The 25,436-nt window shown below is 37.4% G+C and overlaps 1 protein-coding gene across 4 annotated transcripts in view; it reads left to right on the forward strand.

Annotated features, from left to right (window-relative positions):
* Positions 1 to 2,469: 2,469 nt before the first annotated feature.
* cdc42se2 (CDC42 small effector 2) overlaps positions 2,470 to 25,436 on the forward strand; it is a 29,239-nt gene continuing 6,272 nt past the window's right edge. For 2 of the 4 annotated variants that reach the window (XR_008645475.2, XM_055209170.2), the window contains exons 1-3: positions 2,470 to 2,747; positions 21,731 to 22,015; positions 25,313 to 25,414. Coding sequence is in view for 3 of the 4 variants with exons in the window: in XM_055209170.2 (XP_055065145.1) it covers positions 21,962 to 22,015; positions 25,313 to 25,414 (156 nt within the window). In the remaining variant the exon portion in view is untranslated. The remainder of the gene's footprint in view (positions 2,748 to 21,730; positions 22,016 to 25,312; positions 25,415 to 25,436) is intronic. The other 2 variants (XM_073874004.1, XM_055209169.2) reach the window with 1 other exon arrangement.

Raw genomic sequence — 25,436 nt, forward strand, 5'->3', positions numbered from 1 at the left:
CTTGAAAATGGTTTTATTATTGAGTAGTGTGTTTTGTTTCTATGGCATCAGTGTGGTCATTCAATCGACTAGTGATTCTCGTTAGGGCAGTTTGAAATGTTTACTTAAATGTTTCGCATGCATGTATATAATCTTAAATGTATTGCACCTAATCGGTTCAGTTGCATTCTCTAAGTTAACTCTTCAAATTTGAAACTTTATCTTTTCTTAAATTAAATTTATTAACACATATATTTTACTGGTGTCAGGTAACTAGTTTATTTTTTAAACATGTTTTCTTAATTGAGGCATTTTGTATGTAACAGGAGTTTTTAGCATAGATTTAGCAAATACATGAAATATAGCTGCTTCTTTTGTGTAATGTTTAGTAAACATGCAATAAAAAAAAGAAATATAGCTGCATTAAATATGTGCTAATAGCATCAGCAAATTCTAGTGATTTACCACATTTTATAACATCAAAAGAAATGGGTCAAAGGACTGAACATTAAGATTTACAGTCATAGCATCAATATCATAAAATATACAGAAAAGAAAATAAGAAAGCATTTGTTGAGGTCAAGCATGGGAAATCCATCAGAACAGTGGCAAAAGAGAGAAATATTAGCAGGTCCACCCTACAGTGGTACATGAAAAAGGCAAAAGGACAAAGAGAAAAGACTGTTGGATACAGAGGAACATCATAAGCAAAGAGGATCTTTACTGAGGAGGAACTGACAGAAAACATAAAGATGCTGGCTGAACGCATCCATGGTGTTACTGCAAAGAAATGCCACAAAATGGCCCAAAAGAATAAAATTCCTGTGCCCAACAACTGGGAACAGCAGAGATTGGCTGGTGGGTAATGTAACACATCTTGATTTAGCAAGTCAACCACTTGGTCTTGTTTATCTTACTAGGATTATAATTTCTTTTTAGGCAGAGATTGGTTCAGTAGTTTCATTGCCCTCACAACCTCTACTGCCATATAACTGCCATAATGTTTGGCAAGTCATGGACAGGTGACAGAACTGTTTAAAACAACATATATATTAGGGAACTACAGTCTAAAATTTGCCATTTCTGAGTGCAATCTTAAAATAATGCCTACATATTCCAGGCCATCTGTTTCAGTCTCATAAATCAAGATGAAATGAAGAAAGACAGAAAGATGCTGTTGCCCTGTGACACGATGTTTAGGAGGATGAGAATGCTGAGGTTGTGATTCCTATCAAAACGTTAAACAGTGACTTCTTTCTTATGTGATGTTTTGTAGTCATAAAGGCTCTTGGGTAGCTAGTCCTTGGCTAATGAAAGCTGCAATAAACCACTATAAAATAACAGCATCATGCAAAGCATTCTGGGAACCAGAAATTCTTATCAACTTTTTTTGTTTTTTCCTTCAGATTTTGTTTCCCATAATCCTTTGCTTGAGGCTGTTATTTTAGTTTTACTCTGTAAAGATAAAGACTTACTAATGTTTAATGTTCATTTAACTTTGAAAAAATGTTGCCAGTAAATAACATTAATGTACATCTACGGTAAGTTACTGGCAACCAGCTGCAAGTAACACTGTAACAGAATTTTTTATTTAAGTTTAGGTTCTTTTCATAAATTGCATATCTATTTAAAGGAACTTTAGTCTGGTAAAAGAAAACTGGCAAAAGATTCAGGGGGATTGTAGCTAGACAAACATTCTGAAATGCTGATTTACCTGTTTTAGCCATTGACCCTTTCTCATTGTGGAAAAGACCTGGAAGCCACAACCGGCTAGAAAATCAAGTAACGACTTCAAGCACCTAAGAAAATTCTTGTGTCAAAGCTCACTAAAGCTCAGACTTATCAAAGTCTGACTTTGATAATAGGCCTACTTAGATTTTAAAATAAATAAATGGTAAAGGTGTTGAATCTAATCCATCTGAGTGCAATGAGAAAAAATAATGCTGCTTGGCTGGGTCTATTGAGGCCTATTTCCTCCTATAAGGTGTAGAAAGATATATTGCAGTGACGATGAATTTTTTTATACTTTATGTTTATTATTGTTTGTAAGTTAAATACTGATATTTTTGTATTAGAGTTACTTGATATTAACCCTGCTAAAAAAAAAAAAAACAATAGACACATCACAGACATTTTATTGGTTTTATTGGTTCTATGTATTGGTTCTAATGGAATATGGCCCAAAACACACTACAGGGTAGTGGTTTTAATGGTATTTTAATGGAAACCTTTAAAAAAAACTTTATTGTTTTTTTCAGCAGGGACCATAGCGCACTCAATCCCAATTTCATTTATTTAGTAAATATATTTTACTTTTTTGGGAAAACAACAATAGTGAGGGAAAGGGAATATATAAGGGACAAATTACCTATGACCTTTTGTTTCATTTATTGTCACAACATGACGTCTGTAGGCTACCTATTAATAAAATGTAAATCCATAAAACATCTCTCTCTTTGTCGTGCAATGATATTGTATGTGTGTGGCCCAAAGGCGGCGCTCTTGCTATGGTTTTCGCGCTGTGGGAGTGTTCCGTCACAGGGTTCAGTCACAGTGTTTAGTCTTTTCCATTACAACTGTCATTCACAAGCGCTAAAAGACACAAGATCGAAGCTCATTTATGGCATTGTAACGTTCATTGGAATACAAGACTGGATGTGTGTTTGTTGCTGAAGCGGATTTTATCTGACTGATGTGATGTACACAGGTGGAGGATCATTTACCGCATTGATCAGCTGAGCCGCAGACATCAGCATTAGCGATCATCGGTAAGACAACTCTTCATATAAATGATTCATGTAAACTCAATTTAACCATTAGGCACTTCATATCTGATATGTTTGTATTATATTATTTGTTTTATTACTGGTTAGACGCTTTATCCTAAAAATGATCAATCGTATCTTAAAAAAGCTAACTGGCGTAATGCATCGTTTTATTCATTAATATATGAACCTGTAAAAGGCACTGATGTGCTGATGCAGTGATGAAATAATGTGATGTATATCCATCAAACACAAACGCATAATTAAATGAATGCAGCAAAATTTGTATAGCATTTGAATGATTCTTGCTTTTTCGGAGACACAACGTGTTATAATAATGCATAACGTCAGTGCAATTACGGGCATGTCGTTTCCCTGTGCAACATATAGCCTAGTCTTACAGTAATATATTATATACATAACCATCCAAACTGTCACGAAACATTATGCTACTAGGAAGCATCCTCACCAAAAGGCTGTACAAACTGTTGAACGTGGAGTACAAGTGTCACATTTTTGGGCATGCTATAAAATCAGACAAGATTGATATCGGGGCAACCCTTAGAAAAAATAACCATGGTTTTACTACAGTTAAAAACATGGTTTCTGTAGTAAAACCAAGGTAGACCACAAAATAACCATGTTTTTCTAAATCATAGAAACCATGATTTTGCTTATAGTAATCAATACTCTAAAAGACATGGTTACTACACTTTTTACCTAAAAAAATCGTTCATTTTCGTAAGGGAAATTCACATGATAATTATTGCATTGCATATCCGCCCCTGATAGAATTTTCTTTTTTGGGTGAACTATTCCTTTAATAAAGCAGATAGAAACAATGCGAAAACAATATCTCTGGCTCCTAGTGATATATTGAAGTCTTATGAGGTAAAAAGATTGATCTTTGCAAGAAATTAAACATTATTTCAACATTATTTACAGCAGTTTACTATTAATTCACAGCTGCATGCAAATGGTTCTTTAGCATATTGAATCTTTGTTTCTAAGCAAAGCACTAACTGTTGAGCAAATCATATGACCCACACAGCACACTTCATATCTCCATCTGTGAATAACTGGAGCCCTACACTAAAAAAAATTATGTTAAAAAGCGCTAAAGCTTGTAATGATAGGGGAACCATTTTTAGTGCTATATAGCAACTGTAAAGCACCTATGAAGAACCATCCGGGGGTTTTATATAGCACAATATGGTTCTACACAGGTGCTACACAGGTACTACTTAAGTGCTATTAAAATAGTTCCCCTATGATTACGAGCCAGTGAACCACTTTTAGTGCTATTTAGCACCTTTTGTTTTTAGAGTGTACATTACAAAATGCAACTTGCAGATGCAACAAGAAATATGTGTCCATAACATTTACGTAAAGGGCTGATATGAGAGTGCTGATTCTTTTTGTACCTTACAGACAAACTGTAAGTTTAGGTCCCTCCTAACCAGTACAAAAACAAACATTTAAATCACGCTAGGATAACAACTTATTTTCTACTTATGCTACTTTGTGACATCATCACTGTGTTACATCATTGCTTCCTCTTCCTGCACACTGGCGCACAGTTTGTAAAGTGATACAGTGAGAGCAGTATACAGTAACACGCAGAAAGGAATGGGAAACATTCTTGCTTCTAATTGTTGATTAATGTAAACATGAATATAAACTCAAACATTCCGTTTATTTTCTCTGCGTTGAAACAAGGATGCATCAATCTGCATTGTTTTTAATACAGTAGGGGAAGATCACACGGTAACGGAGTTACACTGCCACTAGATTTTTTAGTGCCACTCAGCAATTAATAAACCAGAATTTAAGAACAATATGTCAGTTTGTATGTGCCTACATGTACTTAAATAGTAGCACTGGTCTGGTGAAATTAAATCTTATTATGATTTTAAAGAAAGAAAGTGCTCTGTAACGGGGTTACAGAAAATTTATATCACTTTCTTACCAAAAAACTCATATAGAAGTGTTTCTACACTTGTTTCCTATAAAATGACCAAAAATTTTGCGACTGTGACTAGTTTTTATGTATTTCTAAGACATATATGTTTCATAAGTCATGGTAATGGAGTTACATGGTAGCAGAGTTACAAATGTTCCTATCGTTAAAACAAGATTTAATTCTATAAATTGTTATATGAAAAATAAAATTATATGTAAAATATATGAAAAATGATATTAAACCCATGATTTTCTCACCCCCAAGCCGTCCGAGATGCATATGTCCATCATTTTGAGACAAAGACATTTTTAGTTATTTTAGAAAATGTCTTAGATCTTTCAGGTAATTAAATGTAAAGTTACAGGGTTCACTCCTTCAAGTCCAAAAAATGTGCATCCATCCTTCACAAAATAAATCCAAACGGCTCCACGATGATAAACAAAGGCCTTCTGAGGGTAATCCGCACAGTTTTGTTATAGAAATATCCATATTCAAAACTAGGGCTGCACGATTTGGAGAAAAAATCTAATTGCGATTTTTCTGATCAAAATTGCGATTCGCGATTTAAAGTGCGATACATTAGTATATAATAAAAGAGCTACATCCAGGTTTGTTGTGGAGGTTTTAATAGCACCAAAGAAATATGCTGTGCAACTGTTTATTTAAAACATCTTAAACAGCCAAGTTGTCTGCAGGACTTTGCTCTTCTGCAGACACACTTTTTTTTAAATCTAAGAACATTAAAAAAATACAAAAAATAGTTATACGAGCAAGTTTGGTGGTACAAAATAAAACGTAGCGCTTTTCTAAGCAGATTTAAAAGAGGAACTATATTTTATGCGTAATAGCACTTTTGGGAGTACTTTGACTCGGTGCAGTAACACCCTCCCTCTCCCATTATGAGAGGGAGAAGGGGAGCGGACTTTTCAGGCGAGTCCCAAAAGTGCTATTATGCCATAAAATATAGTTCCTCTTTTAAATCCGCTTAGAAAAGCGCTACGTTTTATTTTGTACCACCAAACTTGCTCGTATAACTACTCGTCTTAAATAGGAAAAACGTTGATGTGTTTGGTCACTTCTAACTTTATCTCTAAATGGTACCATTGAATGAATGGGGCTAAGCTAAATGCTATCGAAGCCTCGCAGCGCGCTCCAGCGCTTACGTGCACGCACACAGATGATAGAGGGATGTATCAACAATTCTTAGTTAAGGTAATAACATATTTTATTGAAAATGAGTAGACTATTCCTTTAACCATGGCATTGTTTAGAAGAACATATAACAGGTACGTTTGATCAATTAAGTATGCTAAATATTTTTTCCTTGTGTAAAACTGTCGTAGTACAAAAGCTTTAGTGTGCAGATGGTTTTTTTGGGAATTATGTGCTTGACCGGACTATTTATGCACATTCCGGGTGCAGAATTGATGCGCCTAAGTCATATACACGCTACGTTTATGGGCTTTCTGGGCAGAGAATTGATGCACTTGCATCATCCTCTCATGGGAATCCTCACCCCGCAATGGAAAGTTCATAACTGTTAAAACACAAAGAGAATAGATGCATCATGTGCTCAGCACATTAGTGAATTGCATTCATCCAATGGCTTATTGAGACTTTATACAATCAGATCTTTAAAATAGCCTACAGTTATCTTGTGTGTGCGTGTGTGAATGATGCGTTTCATCTGTCCGCTTCACCAGTGGATTAACTCAGTTTGCGAGTAAGTTACAGAGTTTCTGTGAACTTAAATATCTTTAAATGTGCGTTTGTTCCTTCATACGAAGCTATTGAGTGTATTAAAAGACTTTGAATATAGTGCATAAAACGTTTATGGTGCTTTTGTAATTCTTTGTCCTTTTAAAAGCTTGTCAGTAACCACCACGGCTAACGCACAGTATCGAAATTGGATCGGTCAAGTTGTCGGTCCTCGATCCGATATCTGATCCAGCCAAAAAGCCTGGATCGGCCCCAATACCGATCCAGAATATCGGTATAAACTTTATACTGCATTTGGATCTGCTGCTTTGTCTTGCCTGCCTCTCTGTGACAGAATGATTGACCAATAATGGTTCCAGCAGTTGCTATAGTCAGCCTACGCCAAGGTAATCCTTCCCTCAAGGACCACACCGAAGACCTTTTGGACATTTCTCACTTTACAAACTTTTCTGATTTTGCACTTATTGACTTTTATTGTTACGGGCTCAATAAACTGCTCAAAACTAACCTTACCCGTTATGGTTCTCGAGGGTCACTTGTTTAATTCCTGGACTATGCTTTGTTGCTGGCCGGATCTTCCTTCACTGTGGACATGCCAGAGGCCTCACCTAAACAGTTTTTTTGTGTGGGCAGTAGGCAACAGGCTCTGTGTGCCGAGGTGCCAGGCCGGTCATGGCCGGCTGTGTGCCCCACAGCCCGAGACTCATGCCAGCACCCATTTTTAAAATGGCCGCCATGCCTGCACCTGGTCCAAAGATGGCTGCCGCATCTGAGTTGGTTCCTAACGCTGGGTACACACCAAAAGATATCAGGCTGATTTTGGCCGATTTCCCCCCTTCCGACAATTCTAGCTACAGTTGTGTTCAAAATTATTCAACCCCAACTGAAATTGATTGTTTTGGCCGGTTTGACATTGATTTTGATCATTCAGTCTTCCTGCTTACAATTACATCAAAGAGGCATGTGTAGGTCAGACAAATATAACATAACATTTATAATGAAATAACCACAAATGTCTTTTCTGTGCTCACATCATTATCAGTTTTATTCAACCCCCAAGTGACATTCAATCTTAGTACTTAGTACAACATCCTTTTACAGTTAAAACAGCTTTTAAACGTGAAGCATAGCTTGACACAAGTGTCTTGCAGCGATCTACGGGTATCTTCGCCCATTCATCATGGGCAAAAGCCTCCAGTTCAGTCACATTCTTGTGACGGACTGCAACACATTGTCATCCAATATCTCCTGGTACTGAAGAGAATTCATGGTACCTTGCACACGCTGAAGTTTCCCTGTACCTGCAGAAGCAAAACAGCCCCAAAGCATGATTGACCCCCCACCATGCTTCACAGTAGGCAAGCTGTTCTTTTCTTCATAGGCCTTGTTTTTTCTCCTCCAAACATAGCGTTGATCCATGGGCCCAAACAGTTCTAATTTTCCACAGAACACTATCCCAAAACTTCTGTGGTTTGTCCACATGACTTTCGGCATACTGCAGTCGACTCTTCTTATTCTTTGGAGACAGCAAGGGGGTGCGCCTGGGAGTTCTGGCATGGAGGCCTTCAGTACGCAGGGTGCGCCGTATTGTCTGAGCAGAAACTTCAGAACCCACAGCTGACAAATCTTTTCTCAGTTCCTCAGCAGTCACACGGGGACTTTTTTCCACTCTACGCTTCAGATAGCGCACAGCAGTCGCAGTTAGCATCTTTTTTCTGCCACGACCAGGAAGCGTTTCAACAGTGCCCTTTGCCTTGAATTTGCGAATGATGCTTCCTATGGTGTCTCTTGGTATGTTTAACATCTTTGCAATCTTCTTAAAGCCATTGCCCTTCCTGTGAAGATTAATCACCTCTTCTCTTGTCTTCCTGGACCATTCTTTTGACTTCACCATGTTTGTAACCACACCAGTAAATGTTTAGAAGGAGTTGAGTATCACAGTCATTTTAAAGCTGCCTAATTGGTGCTTATTAGGCTTTATTGCTGTTCCCTGACATCCATAGGTGTTTTCAATACCTGATTGAAAACACTTCAATGAACCTCTGTTCTTCAGAGTGGTAGTTCTTTAAGGGGTTGAATAATTGTGTCAATGAAGAATTCACAAAAGAAACATTTACTACTATATTACAAAACCAATTGATGTCATTTTAGTTGCATATGGTTCTTTAAGAAGTCATTGTAGGATTTCATTCTGAATACAATTACAAATGTACACTAAATTCCCTAAAACCCTTAACAGCATTGGGGGGTTGAATAATTTTGAACACAACTGTATGTCCCGATTATCTTGATGGTTCTACAGATTATCTTATCAGATTTTTCCTTGGTGTAAAGTGTGTAAAGAGTGTCCAAACCTGATCGGAAGAATGTCGGAGCAAACAATATCCAATCAGAAACCGAGATGATGGAAGACGGAAGCAGTCATGGTGCAGCACAAAGTGAAGATGATGCAAAGTGAACTTGAACAGACCATGTTCCCGCTGTCTCCACGACTTTACCCAAACCACTGGCATTGAGGTGGGTGGCTGGTGCCCCTAGCCTGGTGGTCTCTAGATCTGTGGTCTCTGTGACGTCTGAGGTATTTCTGTTGTCTTCTGTGTTACCAGTGTTACCCGAGTCCCCTGATCATCCAGTCACGGCCAAAGAGGATAATCCTGAGTCTCCTAAGCTTCCTGTCATCGCCAAAAGGTCTGACCCCGAGCCTCCTGTCACAGTCAGAAATACATTTGGGTAGCCCGAAAAGAAGGCACAATAGCCTTGTACATCAGGCTAGCAATTTTGTGAGCCCTGATTTCTATGGATGTATAGCATAAAGCACTTGTAGTGATATGTGGAAAGAAAATACTTTTAATGAGACATTGAGTATCAAATAAATGTCTAGGCTTGTAGTTCACCTGGTGAGGAAACCAGAATGCTTGTATCTATTGTAATAGTTGCGTATTAGTGTCTTGATTGTCCCTTAACCTCCTAAGACCTGGATGTCCACATACGTAGACATCACATTTTTTTGTTGTTTGCACCATAATACTTATTTCTGTGTAACTGGAACCTGTTGTACACAAACATGGACAATTACACTGCTTTATGTTCAAAGAAAAATATTTGGGTTTTATATTTATTGGTTCTTCCTAACCCAAAAATAGCTGGATAAAAATCTGGAAAAAAAGATAAACCAAAGCTCGGGTCTTAGGAGGTTAATGTGAAAAGATGAATCTCAACATCACTCAGTCACCTGTGAACTTGGTTCAGACATGCAGAAGATACTAAAAAGCAAAAATCTGAAGGACCTGGATGATTTTTCTGAAGATTAGTTAACAGTATGACAAGAAACCTTTAAACAACTACCTGTATCAGAAAACAGTGAAACTGTCATTGACTTTTCAGGTAACATCGTGCAATATTAAGAATCAGTTGTATGTAAACTTTTGAACTGGATTTTTGTTTTTGAACTGTTTTATTTTTCTGTTTTGCGATTTTTCTGTAAACATTCTCATTTGAAAATACTTGTTTTGTTGAAATTACTTATTTTCAGCATTTTCCAGATTCTGCAAGGTGTATGTAAACTTTTGATCGCAAATGTAAATTGAATCAAATAATTTATCATTATTACATGTCTCTGAATCTTACAAATAGATGAACAAAAATAGAAACAATCCAAACTAATGTTTTCATTTAACACAGGGCCGGAGTGGGACTCATTTTCAGCCCTGGAGTTTCATGCCTTAGACCGGCCCACTTTAGTTCACGACTGACTATTAAAATAATATCTTTAAACCCTCAGTACTATAAGTCTGCAGTAGTGCACTGTTCTCTGCAGCCTTGCAATTCACTGTATTTTTCAAATCATATTCTGTGCAAATGCAGTAAACAATTATAATTTTGGCCATAATCATGCAGCCCTACCATAAGACCATAATATTACTAAAGTAAACTTATTCAAAAACTAAAGGGAACAAATGTGTTTGTGTTTTCCTCTATATTTCTATTTCTAAAAAATTGTGAGTCTTGAGATTAACTGCTGGGTTGATAACGTTTGGAAACCCCTGATATACAATACACAAGCAAGATTTATCAAGTATGCATTGGAAACAAATGGAAAAAATCTGTATCTTTTTTAGTACTTAGATCATGTCTATTGCTAAATAATGTAGGCCTACATTGTGTTAAAAAAAAGAAAACATCATGGATATACTTTTTTTTTCAAATAAACTAATGAGTTTTGCATCAAATAGATTGTTGTTCCTCTTGCAATAAACGATGAATAATGACTATTCAATTCATCTATGACTTGGATAAAAAAATACGTTTTGTAAATTCTTTTCCTTTTAGAGGCCAGCCCGTTTGTATTAAGACGGCAAGCGCACTCAAAAGACGCGCTCAAGTTTATTTTAAATATAGATGCGCGGCCGGCAAGCGCACTCAAAAGACGCGCTCAAGTTTATTTTAAATATAGATGCGCGGCCGGCGAGCGCACTCAAAATAGGCGCTCAAGTTTATTTAAAATATAATAGACGCGCGGCCGGTGTTGTGTCGAACTCAGTTCCCCCTATGTTTCCCTTTAGTGTAGTGCTTTTATAGCGTTTTCATCACGTTACATTTAGAAAGATTAAAGATTTGAATTGGTTATACTAAAAAGGCATAATATCATGTATTTTATAATACAATTTATTAAATATTTCATACATTTGACAGTTTTCTATTAGGGTATTTCTTTTAAAATATAGCCTGTCTTTTTCTTTTTTCTTTTCTTTACTGATTGTTTTAAAAATGTAATGTTTGCATACATAATTAAATAAATATTATACATATAATATGATTCATACTGTAAAATAATTGACTTACCATTAAGAACAATACAGATACATTACAGAAATGCACACATATACATCTCAGTAGCCATTAAAACTTTAAATATATAAATAATAAAACCTATAACGTGATAAAAACGCCATAAAAACACTACACTGAAGGGAAAAATAGGGGGAACATAGGGGGAACAGACTTCGACACAACACCGGCAAGCGCACTCAAAAGACGCGCTTAAGTTTATTTAAAATATAGACGCGTGTCCGGGGAGCGCACTCAAAAGACGCGCTCAAGTTTATTTAAAATATAGACGCGCGGCCGGTAAGTGCACTCAATATAGACGCGTCTGAAACAAAACTCGTGTTCAAGTAAGCGCTTTGAAAACCAGAAGACAGCGGCACGTCCTGCGTTTCCCATGCGTTTAAGATGTCAATGAACCCTAATGCAAGAATTCTTCCAATAAGTGGTCGGGACTCGGGACACAATCAACTTGTGCATAAAGCGGGGGGAACATCTCTCACCCGCAAATACGCGTCATCCCGGTGGCATGACAACACCGGCCCTCGTGGCCAAAAAAAACAGACCGGCCCACCGGGAATCCTCCCGGTTCTCCCTATGGCCAATCCGGGCCTGATTTAACAAGAGCTGGAAGTGAAAGAACTAAGCAGCTTGAATGGAGTGATAGTAAGAAAAACAAAAAACTGCTTACTCCACATTTATTCATGTTGGCAAAGTGAGCTCAAGTCTATGCAGATGGCCGGTTTGTTTATGTTGGCATGTACAATAATCAGCAGTGTACTGAGTTTGGCTAGCACATACACTTACTGATGTATTTGTGCATCCATATAAAGTGAATGGATGATAGCAATTGTATAGCTCCCAAGAACAGTCATAGGGTGAAAATGGGCTTTTGAACTGCCAATATATGCTGCAGGAAAGATTCATTTGGTACATATTTGTATAGCTCAAAATGTGCCACAGTCATAATAATTGGTTGAGCAATGCCATGAGATATTCCATATTAGTGCCTTTGGCACAATCAAAGCCATGCTGATATAGAGAAGTATCAAAAAACATGCGCACAAATAAACTCTTAAAGACTAACGGCCAGATTTACTAACAGCTTGTGCCAGTGCAAACCATCATTTTATTGTTAAATATAAGCTGTCGGTAGGCTATTTACTAAAGACACGCAGTGGATAATAGCTCTGAAATGGTGTGGTCTAGTTATTTTTGCGACTGAACTTATTGGAGTTTCCCTTTTAGACGCAATTTTTGGGAGGAGATTATTTAAATAATTCATGCAATTTGTTTTACTAATGTTTGTGCATGTGTTATGACTGGTATTTGGTATTTACTTACTTGACAAATCATACTGATTACATGATTCTTTTTACATTTAAAAACTCGTGGGATGGATAAAATTGACCAAAGTTTGCCCACACCTGGCCTATGTGGTCAATATGGGTCATGGATTTAGTTCTGTACTCACTGATCTATATGAACGACTGGATTGCGCATAGAACGCTTAACGTATCAGCGTGAGGGGAAGCCAGCGCAGAGTTCGAGCCGCCATCTTGGTATACCCAACCGGCAGACGGCGTCATTGACTTCCATTCAAAATCATGTTTTAAATTCACCCGCTTTACAGCGTATCAGTCACGCAAGATTATTTTTAGGATATGTGTACGTAAATTAACTGTTAATTCTGGTGTTATTTGCAATGTTTATTCTTTAATCGGGCAGGAAAATGGATTTATAAAAAAACGTTAAGGTGAGTGTGTCTGTTGCGTTCTGTTAATGACACGGGTATAAATAAAGGTTTTTTTTGACATTCAGCTTCACGGTCAGCGTTATTTCTCTTAATAAGTTTAGGTAACTTGTAAGTTTAGATAACATAAAACCAGCAAATTATTGCATGCACATACTGTACAAAGTATGATTATTTATTTAGATTTCAGAATCATTAATACTAAATATGTTGCGGTCTGTCTGCTGATCTGATACTGTAATGAAGATGAATGTATAATAACTGATTAAAAACTAAAATCTACAACTTTCAGTAAATAACTATGTACATGCTTAGGATGTTAATGTTGTAATAATTTACAGGGTAACTTCAGATATAAAAACGAAGACTAGTAAAGTGATGTTTTATCATTAAAATCTGATCGCGTCCATTGATTTGATAGAATGTTTGGGTATACCAACATGGCGGCGCTGTGGCTTCACAGTTGTGACGTCATGCGCAATCCAGTCATTTATATAGATCAGTCACGTGTCTGTACCCCACAATCCCCAACCCTACAATACACACATGCACTTCACCACCATTACCCCAGCTTATGGCTGCCGTGGTAACAAGCTCAAGGATGGAGGAATTGAAAGGCAGCCCCCAGCAACAAGAAATGCAATTGTCCTGAAAAGCGTACAGAAAAAGGCAGCTGGATTTTCCGCTCAGAAAAAAACTTTCTGTTGGCCATTTTTGCTGAGTTGTATTTCCTCGTGTTATACTTGTATTGCATATTTCTATCTGCCTTATGTCATACAGTGCGATACAGTGAACAGGATAAAAAGGTTTTTTGGTCACTAATTTCCTAAATACAGTAGCTAACATAGTAGCTAACATTTTTTGTCAGTAGGCCTACATATATTTTCAATGAGGTTATTCACATGAAATTTTGTTATGAATGTAGTTTAATGGCAATACTTGTTATACTATGGACCCCAAATGTCTTATAACTTCGAGGCAACTGCATACCTTATTCTTCATAAACTCTCAAAAGAAACTGCTCCACTTGATTACTGCTTGTATATTTTCCAAAGGTCAACATATTTTCCACATTAAAACTAATCAAAGCTTAAATCTAAAGCAATCATAACTGTAGACAGACAGGCGCAGCTCCAGAAACGCGGCCATTAAATAGTATATGCTTTTTCCAACCCAATCTTAAGGCAAGTTGTGGTATAGTCACGGAATATTTGATTTATTTATTTGTGGTCATGGACACAAATTTCCATTTTTTCCATGCCATTGAGCACAAATGTATTTTTCGTGTCTCTCAGCACAAATTTCTATAAATATTTTTTTTGGGTCATCTTATGTATTGTTTTCTTATTGTTTTTTCTATATTTTACCATTGTTGCTTGGGGTTAGAACAACTTTCTGTTACATTGCAGACATCCTAACCCAAATCCCAAATCTAACCCCAACCCCAACTATATAAAAAAAGGAAAAAACTACAAAAAATGTCACGAAAAACAAAGTCATGCTAGTGAAACAAAAAAAGACATTCATGCTTAATGGCATGAAAAAAGTGGGAGATCGTGTCCATGAACACAAATAAATAAACATTTCTTGACTGTACCACGACGTGCCTTGAGGTTTATCTGCAGTGTAAACAGATAACAGACAACATGCTAACAGACAACATTATCGGGAAACGCAACCCAAATCTTTTTTATGCTCAACATCACACACTAACTAAAGTTAAAAAAAACTGAAAATGCATAATTGGACACCTTTAATAACAATGAACGATAACAATAAAAAAGTAAACTTAATTGTCAATTAATTTTATTTTCTTAGACATTCTGTAATGGATTATATTTGATCACATTTAGAGTGCCATTGTATGCAGTGTGTAGTCTTGTATCTTTAAAGATGACAAAAGCGTGTCAAATCTAGATCATCTTACAAAAAATCCTCCCACTAATATATTTTTAACATGAAAGAGAGAGATCATAGAAACTATCACATCAATAAAGGAATCAAAGGGTATTGAAATACATGAATTATTTAAGCAGCGGAAGACATCACACAGAGACAAGCTTCATCCCAGCATTCATTTCCATGCACATTTGGCCTGCACGTTGAGAAGTAAATGTCTGTTCCCCACACTCTTAGCGGCATGTGTCCATTACCTTTTCTACAGTCATAAACCAGGATATAAAGGAGTCCCACTACATTACAGCGTCCCCTTCTTCTAGTTTTCAGCCTATATAAGCATTAGTAGCAGTAGCAGCATTAGAAGAAGCATAGACTAATACAACATAACTAGGTTGAGATATAAGTTAGGTGTAGGTCTAGCTGTTATACATCTGACATATTAGACATAGGCTGGGCGTACCACTGGAGACGTAGGTTGGGGTACCACAGTGGCTGGACTTTAGGTTTATATTGGGATATTGTAAGATTGGTAGATAGTGTCAAACCGCGCCAAACATGGCAGAGAGTAACGTTAGCTCCACAAATCTCGTTTGGCTATAAAGACTTTGAACTGGACCGTGCCAATAAAAAAAGATTTGCCATATGCAAAATATGCAACTCAAGAATATCCGACAGGACAACCACAACGTCAAGAACCATAAGGTAAGAAAGTCATCTCTTTATAGTCAGTTCTACTCTATAATGTTTACCAATGCAATACATTAACGTTAATCTTTCCTGTTTGTCATAATTTGGCCTTGGTTGCATATTATGCTTTTTCTTATTAGAAAAGTGACCATTATACGTCTCGTAAATATGTATTGGGGAATTTGGCTATAACAGTGGAGTAGCTCTATATTATTACATGTGGGATAATGTCTGTATTAAATGTGCACATTTTCAAGTGTTTGTGTGGACTCTTGTGGAAAATGCGCTTGCAGTTGATCTGTGGTCACGAGTCACGGTCCAGTTCAAAGTCTTTATAGCCAGACTATTTGTGGAGCTAACGTTGCTCTCTGCCATGTTTGGCGTGGTTTGAAGGCAAAGACGCTGATAAGTGGTGCTGACGTCACAATAATATTTTTATTTTTTAATTATTATTAATTATTATTATTAATTTTATTGCTTCTTGTTTATTATTTATAAGTTCAAGTCATTGTCGAGTCTTCCCAAGTCTCAAGTCAAGTCTCAAGTAACTTGTTTTCAAGTCAAAGTCAAGTCATTTTCATACTTTAATCAAGCAAGTCGCATGTCCTGAAAATTGTGACTTAAGTCAGACTCTAGTCAAGTCATGTGACTCGAGTCCCCCACCTCTCTGATGGCTGATGGCTAATGTTAGCACTCTGATAGTCTGCCGGCTCTGCTGCACACCGTCATTGGTAACATTAACTTTGATAAATCCTTGCTCATTGTACATATCCCTTTTTTATAGATGGATGTACAATTTATTTTTTTAAGACGTCAGAAGTAAGAAGGTGAGAATAGTTACTCAGGGGCTGTCCACACGGAGACGCGTATCACTGTATACGTATAAATTTGTTATCGTTTTGGCGTTTCATCCACACGGATCCGGCGTTTTGGGAGACTGAATCCGCTATTTTTTTGAAACCGTGGATAAATCTGAAATCGACACCCTTGCGGTTTCGTCTGTACAGCCAATCCGTATAAATTGTGAAGCGAAAACGTCATCACATCACGTGTCGGAAGCGTCACACGTAACAGCAACAACAATAACGGTGGACTACGTGATTGTGTTCGTGCTACAGAAGCTACTAAAGCCTACTAGCTTTATTACAGCAAAATCTATTGCTTCTATGCAATTGTGGTGAGCAACAAGCGATAATGGACAACACCATACGTTGGTTATGCGCATGCTCAAAGTCTTCTTCTCCGTGTATAGTGTATATCTGTGGCACAATTACAGCGCCCCATACTGGTCCGGCATATATACTGCACCGGTTTCAGTGGTTTCGTGTTTACGGATTATTTTTTTAGAGCAAGGAAAAAAAATGATCGGATAGGGAATGCACCGGCTTTGTGTGGACATAGCCTTAGGCAGCTTATGTTTTGTCCATATGCATTTCTCTCAAATTCGCAATGATTTCACCTTAGAAATACATTAATAGACAGTTATAAAATGTGAATCCTCAATATCTTACAATTAAATATCCTTATGTGTGATAATTGTCAGTACAAATAGGGAGAGAGGAGGTTGGGGAGAGAGAGAGAGAGCTTCCATAAGCAGAAATTGTTCTGCTAGGGAAGTCAAATTGTTTTTCTTGCTTATGTAGCTTCATAGTACTGGATTAGCCTACAGCAAACATATTTTGCCTATTTTTTTTTATAATTATTTTTATTGGACTTTCATTGTAATACAAAAAGAACAAGACATCTCACAAAAGAAAAAAAACAACAACAACATACAGCTCAGATTCTAAACAAAATATGACAAACCCCTACATAACAGATTAGAGGAAAAAATGAATAGGGCAGACAAGTTAAATGTCTAGACATTTACACAATTACAATGTTCCTTGTAGTATAATTGGGCGAAGATGAGGTTTCATATAGTCCAGATATAGAGTCCACACTTTATGAAACATGCCTGTTTTGATGTAATACATAAGTAAGACGCTCTAAGGGAATCATTTCAAAAATTATCTTATGCCAACCTTTAAGTGATGGAGATTTATCATTAATCCAATTAAGCAAAATATTTTTTCTGGCAGCAAAGGAAAGAATATTATACAATTTCTTGTTAGCAGATGAGACAATGCCTTTATTAGGTATACCCAGTATCAGTGAGATTGGGTCAAAATCAGCTGCTTATTAAAAATCTTTTCCATTTCCTCCATCACCAAACCCCAATACCTTTGCAGTTTGTGACAAGACCACAGACAATGTGTTAAAGTGCCTACTTCAGTTTTACATTTTAAACACATGGGCGATAGAGAGGAATTAAAAAAATGCCTGCGATGTGGAGAAATATGAAGTCTATGTATGATTTTAAATTGTATTTCTCTCATACGTGCACAAACAGATATCCTCTTAGCATAAGACCAAATATCATCCCGTGTTTCATCATCAATATCAATAGCTAACTCTTCCTCCCATTTAGTTTTGGTAATCTGTGTATCAGTAGAAGAAATTAAACACATAGCACTATAAAACCTTCCCAAAGACATTTTTCCCGAAGATAAAAATAATAACCTCTCAATAGAAGATATCTCACAGTTTGTTACAAGTGTTGTGTTAGTAGTAATATAATGTCTCAATTGGAGGAATCGAAAAAAATCATGTTTAAACAGCTGGTATTTCTGAGTTAAGTCCACAAATGACATCAATTTATTATCTAAAAACATATCCCCAAGCCTAGTAAGTCCCAAATTATACCAACGTTTAAAACCATCATCCAAAATTCCTGGGGTGAAATCCGGATTGTTTAATATTGGGGTGAAGAAAGAAGTCAATTTAGATCTACCTTCAAGCCTACAGACTGATCTCCATGCTTTCAGAGTATTAACTATAATTGGGTTATTATAGATCTCTTATATGTTTTGAAAGCTTTTAACAAAAAGAAGAGCTATTAAAGCAACACTATGTAGTTTCCATGTAAAAATGACTTACAGCTCCCCCATGTGGTTGAAAAGCACAACAGTGTCTGGTATCAAACACTCTTCTGCAGGCAGGGGGAGGGGTGGGGCTGTGTTTCCTACCCTCCACCGCCACTTTCAGAGTGTGCTTGTAGCAGCTAGGAGGCTGCTCAGGTTGCAGCAACAGTACAATTTGTCCAGTTAAAAGTTGTTCTATCACTGAAATAATTTTAGAGACATTATTTAAATGTTAAAAAACTACATAGTGTTGCTTTAAAGGAAAATGTGAAAAGGAGGATTCAATATCTAACCAAGTAGAGGAAGAGTCATTCCTAACCCACTCTGCAATGTATCTCAAATGGGAACTTAACTGGTACATCTTAATATTTGGAAAATCTAGCCCCCCCATGGAACTTGGTAGATAAAGAACTGATCATTTTAATCTAGGTTTGCGTTTACTCCATATAAAAGAAGTCATCCAGCTATTTAGGTCTTTTAATGTCCTATTTGAAAACAGTATAGAAACCATTCGAATAGGGTATAACAGTTTGGGTAACACAATCATCTTTACAAGTGCTATACGACCTAGTAAAGATACTGGCAAGGAATTCCAACGTTCTAAATCCTGTCGTATTTTCTCAAATAAGGGAACAAAATTAGATTCGTACATGAAATAATTAGCCTTCTTGCATAAACTTTACAGGTTTCCCATAATAAATATTGGTTATCTGTGGATAAAGAATTAATAGATAAAAGATTTAAATTCAGAAGAAAAGTAAACCGAAAATGTACTGTCCCTAAGAGTTGTAATATTAAGTCTCCATTGTATAGAATAATCCACAGTGTTCCCAAGTTGAAGCTCCATAGTGACACTAGCATGACAGTAAAATACCATCTATATTACAAGATAGGACTAAATGCAAATCTGTTTTAGGCATGAAAAAGTAATCTAATCTTGACTGACAATGATAGGAAGTAGAAATTTTTTTTATTCCTTATCAGCAGGATGAAGAGTTCTCCAGACATCTACAAAACCAAGATCATTACAAAATTCTAAAGGGATCTCGCCTGAGCGGTTAGAGATGCCGAGCTATGTGGGAACCTATCTACAAGAAGGTTCATAACACAATTAAAATCCCCCCCGACAATAATTAAATCTGCTGGCCTGGCAATCATGTCCAAAAACACTTTAGTAACACTTGTAAAAGAGCAATTTCTATATTTCCTTTTTTCAAAAAAGTAAGTATCTTTCTTCGTTTTACAGGATTATGGATACCTCGAATATTCCAAGTACAAATTCTGAGCACTCTAGACATTAAAAGCTGTACAGACAGTCAGTGGAGCCCTAATATAGATAAACATAAAATATATTCTTGTAAGTGTAACTTTTAGAAATCTGAGCTTTAATACAAAAACAAAACAAAATACCAGAAAAGACACAAACCTGCCAAACATGCAGGAAGAACTATTCTTACTCTTTTCTTCTGTAGGCAACTGCCTACTCCTCCAAACACCACTCACATCCTTTAATATAGGGTAAACACAAACCTCACCAAGCTCCCAGCAACATGATGAACAACTTCACTCAGTGAACTATTTTGTTCATGTACCGCAAAATTCCTTGCGAAAGTTTACCATTTCAGCCCAGGCTGTCAAGGAAGGTAGTGGCATCCTCTGGTGTGGCGAAACGCTTCATTGTTCCGTTAATGGTCAGCCTCAGAGTTGCAGGATACAGCAGTGCATATTCGAACTTCATCTTCTGCAATCGTTTTTTGATATCGTTAAAAGCTTTACATTTCTTTATCACCATCGCAGAATAATCGTTGAAGAATGAGGCCCTCGGACCTGTGTCAGAGCTTCTCATGGGATCCGTGCCAACATGACGAGCTGTGTCCAACACTCGCTGCTTATCCGTATGAAACTTTATGATGACAGGTCTGGGTCGTTGCGCGGGTCCTTGCAAAGATACCAAAGAGCGATGAGCACGATCAAGCTTGATCCTCCCTGCTTTTGTTGTAATCTTCAAGTAATCGGGCAGCCACCTTTCAAAGAAACGCACCGGATCATTGCCTTCAGTTCCCTCTGGTAGTCCGATTAGGCGCAGATTACACCTGCGTCCGTGATTCTCCAGGTCGTCGATACGTTCTGTCATTTAGCTCTTTTTTTTTGAAGATCAGCCACAGACGCTTGCAGGGATTCGGTCGAATTTTCCACACCTGCGATCCGCTCCTCCGCCTCGCCCACTCGTTCGACCAAGGCCTGGAACTGAACCGTCTGATCCTTTATCGCGGATAGGACAGTATTGACTTTCTCATCTATTACCTTCGTAATGTTTTTAGTTACTTTGTTCAAAGCTTGAGCAAATCGGAGTTCCTCACGACTGCTCATGCTCGCTTCGTCCATATTAACGTCCTGCTCGGCGCCGCTGATAGTAGAACTTTTCGCCGGAATCTTCTTAGCTCTGGGCATTTTGTCAGATCTTTTTAAAAAATACTGATCTGAAGACATGGCACATTAACCCTCCAATCAAGTAGAATGACTTCACTGAGTGAAAATATGTATTAAAACGAATATTTGAACAAATGTCACGGGAGCTCGCCAAAACGCGTGTTTGCTCTACGACTCCATCTTCCTCCCCAGTATTTTGCCTATTTTTGGATAAGAGAAGTTAAAGTGTCATTGTCAAAATTTGTTATGTTACAGTTTCAAAATGACAATACAGAGAACCTTGCTGTGTTCTCTGTATTGTCATTCTGAAACTGTAACATAACAAATATTGACAATGACACTTTAACTTCTCTTATCCAAAAATATGATAAGATGGGATTAAAAAATAGTAATAGAATTTTAAAAATGACTTTATAAAGCTGCCGTAAATGGAGAAAAAATATTAGCAGGGGACCATGCTTTGAAATCCCTAGATTTGGGCTAAGCCCCCAATGTCTACAATGTCTGCCTCCGCCCCTGCTTCTATGTCTGAAAGGCGTCTACGTTTGTTGCTTTGCATACTTGACCAGCTTGTCACTTTAACTTCCATTTTTCGAATTAAATTATTAATTTTGTAATTATTCAAAAACAAACATTTAACCAGGGTTAAATGTATTTAAACTTATCTTGATATTTCACAAGCCTATTTCTCTTTGTTTGTGCAAGCGTTAACCCTGATCATCTGACAATGTCCTTCTGTGTCCAACAGGTCTGGGTGTTTGTTCGGTGGAATGAGCTTTAAATAAGCTTCCTGTCTGGATCTCTGCCGGCTCTGTTCAGTCTGCCTAGCTCCAGCATCATCAGAGTTTGGACGCCTGAGATCATCTGTCTTAGACCAAGTATCAAGGAAACTGAGGCTCTTTGTGCACTTGTGCCCTGTCTTACACCCTCAGGGCCCCTCTGGGCACTTGGGCACAGCTACACTGTTTGACTGCTAGTCATGAGTGAATTCTGGTTGTGCTTCAACTGCTGTATTGCTGAACAGCCGCAGCCGGTAAGAGGAGCAGTGACTAAATTTACTGTATGACTCTAAACCACTTCAACCAGAAAGAAAACATTTTAATCATTATGAATCTCCAATGTTTGCTCATACAGTATGTCTCTGTCACCTGGTTAGTTACTTACTTTATTTATTTATAAAGGGACCATGTACAATTTTTAACACAAATGTTTTCATTCCATGATCCAAACATGCACAATCACAGAGTCAGTTAGACTTGAAGGAGTGGAGTAAAATGAGGCAAGATATTTATTTAGGGCCCTATGATTTCCGCGATGCGGATAAAGCAGACAGAATCACGGAATCCAAATGCGTGGAAACATTTTCCTTTTGTGTAATGTTGGACATGCAAACAGGGTTTGTCAAAGCCAGGAACACAGCAGGCAAAATAGGTATAGTATACTGTACTGTACTTTATTACAGCATCCGCCTTGAGGGCGCACATGTCCGCACAGCTTTAAAAATATATTCACAAGACATTCACAAATCCAAGAAGGCTGAGAAAAACAGCAGATCCACCACTACAGTAAATATACTCTATGAGTGTGCAACTGTGCATTGTCACAGCAACGCAATGCTCTTGACATCTATTTATCAGCGTGTATAGCTTGTTTAAGCAGTGTCGCTCGAGTAGGAGTGTGATATAGCTCTATTGCCGGAGGCAATCACAGCCGTGATGATATAGAGCTATATCACATGACTCCGAGAGCAATATTGCTTTTATACAACAGTTCGACGGCACACGTTTGAACAACGAAAACTAGAAAACAACAACGGAGTATTTTAAAAGCCTCTTTGTTTGAAAACTACTTCTTCCGCCACGGATTTGAGGGCGGCCAGAATGACAGGTAACACTTTCGTCTGCTTTGAATCTCATATTAACTCAATGGACGGATTCGCCGTTTTTAAATATTACAATTTCTTGGTCACAAAGTGTAGTTTTAAGATTAGTTCAGTCGAGAATATATATGTATTATATTTAAATCTACAGTCGATTAGTAAAGATAGCGCCTGTTTGAACGTTAGCTTAGTGAGATTCGGTAGGTATGAGAACCAAAGCATGAGCGGACATCAGTGTTCACTCGCCCTGCTGACCACCGCCCTCTCAGGGCTACATCTCTGACAGGGATTCCCTGGCTCTCATGTTGGCCTGATTGTCAAAAATTTGATCAAATCACCAGTATTTGGTGTCATGATGAAACTATTACTTGTTTTCTTATTCATATTTAGTGTCTTTTGTGTTGTTATTGTTTTGGCGCGAGGTAAAAGTTAATAAAACTATACTTCTATAATGTTACTATTGGTTTACCATTTCATCTAAACGCGATACGAGCACTCGGTTATTATTAGACTTCGTTCTTGTCAGTACTATAGGGCTAATTCGCAAACACCGGAAGTCGCTAACCGCGGCCATCTTGTTGACATGACATCTGTCCTGCCCCTAGCCGCACGTAGATGTAAGTCGAGGGGAGCAGTAGCCTAATGGCTTCATCTCGTCTGTATTAAGAGAAGATGAGCTTGATTATTGTGGAACCATATCTAATAGACCCAATAGCTGTAAGTAAAGATCCGTCCTTATTGCCAGCTGTAACTTATCCTGATATTTATAACTATATCGTTCATACAGTATCCGCATTCATCATACAAGCACTGAAGGGCCGTTCACATTATAACGATAACTATAACGATAACTATATCATCGCCCACATCACCAAACAATACGTTTATGCTAATTCGCTCACGGCACTCGCGCAAATCACTTGCATTTAATATTGCTTGTAATAAAAACTTTTGCAGATGTCCTCAACACGCGGCGTTTCGCGTAACTCTAAACAGTGAATCTAATAGTTTGTGTAATCTCTTACCTTTTGGCATAACAGTTAGTTAATGTAATAGATTAAAAAGCATTACGTAGTCAATTTTCACAGCAACTGGAGGTAATCTAATGACCTCAGCAATGAGCTCACTGTCATTTTAAGTGCTCGTGCACTTGAAGTTCAAATAGATTTTAATGCTATCAATGCTTTATCCTTCATCAGGTGGGAAAAATCGCTCAGAAAGTGATCCCAATGATGTCGTTCTTTGTATCTGTATCGTTATAGTTTTGGTGTAAGCCCCGCTATTCTGTTTAATATAAAACGATTTTCAAAAGATTTTTTTTATAGTTATCGTTATAATGTGAACGGCCCTTAATTCCCTACCTAGTATCAATGCCAGACCTATTATGTTCATATAGTTATTAATACTAATTTAATAACTGTCTCAATTTATGGCAGCTTATTTGAAAGAGCAGTTTCAGCCACTGCTTACAGCTAACCATTATGTGATCAAATTATGGGGGCAGACTTGGCTGTGAGGCATATACCCCTAACGTTACCTGGGGTAAAATGATAGGGACAGACTTTGCTGTTGGGAGTCTCTCCTTCGCTGGTTCAACTCCTCTGTCTCCTTCATTTCATGTTTCCTGACAGTCGGTATTGCATAAAAACTAATTCCGAGGTTCTTTTTGCTGTTGTTAGAACATCCGTGTATTACACCACACACCATCGCGCGGTTTAAAAAAAATGACACCGATAATACCATGCATAATACCCACGCTGCCTCGCTTGTCAATTGACAGACTGACAGTTCTATGTCAACAATATGGCCGCCGCGAACATTGATGACGTAGATCGAAAAACCCCTATATAAAACTGTTTTTTATAAGTGTCAGAGAAAAGTTTTTGCATGCTGCTTATAAATATACCAGTGGCGATATCTCATAACATGTTTTAATAGTCACGTCACGATTAAATAAATGATCAATGTCCACATTTAAAAGCTGCGGTGCTTACCTGCAGTTCCACGGTGTTTTGCGTTCTGATAAGAGATATAGCTTCAGAAAAAAATGAGTGTTTACATTCCTCTTTCCAAGTGTTAATCGTCCACACGATGTGACAAGACATTACTCCCATTAACTTTATTATAACATCCAAGAGCGCTGATCTTTGACGGAATAATAATTTCCGATTGGGGATTCACAGACTGATTTATGAGCTAGTGAACTAATGAGACACATGGAGAGTGATTCAGTAGAATATTGCACGCCTCTTAGCCAATCAGATTCGAGAACCAGGAAGAACTGTTGTATAAATATGTATAACACATGCGTGATCACTGAACTAAGATCAGGAGCAAAAATCTGCCTTTAAATTTGAGAGGAATAAAAATGTGTCATTATCATGATATTTATCGATATTGACTGATATAGAAAACATTTTTGTCACTTATGTTTATGTCTTTTGTTTGCAGAAGAGGCGGAGACGCATCGATAGGAGTATGATTGGTGAGCCAACTAATTTTGTGCATACTGCCCATGTGGGCTCTGGAGATATCTTCAGTGGTGTAAACTCTGTAAGTACAGATGAAACATTTT

This window comes from Misgurnus anguillicaudatus, chromosome 12, assembly GCF_027580225.2.
Source record: "Misgurnus anguillicaudatus chromosome 12, ASM2758022v2, whole genome shotgun sequence".
NCBI classification, from domain to species: domain Eukaryota; kingdom Metazoa; phylum Chordata; class Actinopteri; order Cypriniformes; family Cobitidae; genus Misgurnus; species Misgurnus anguillicaudatus.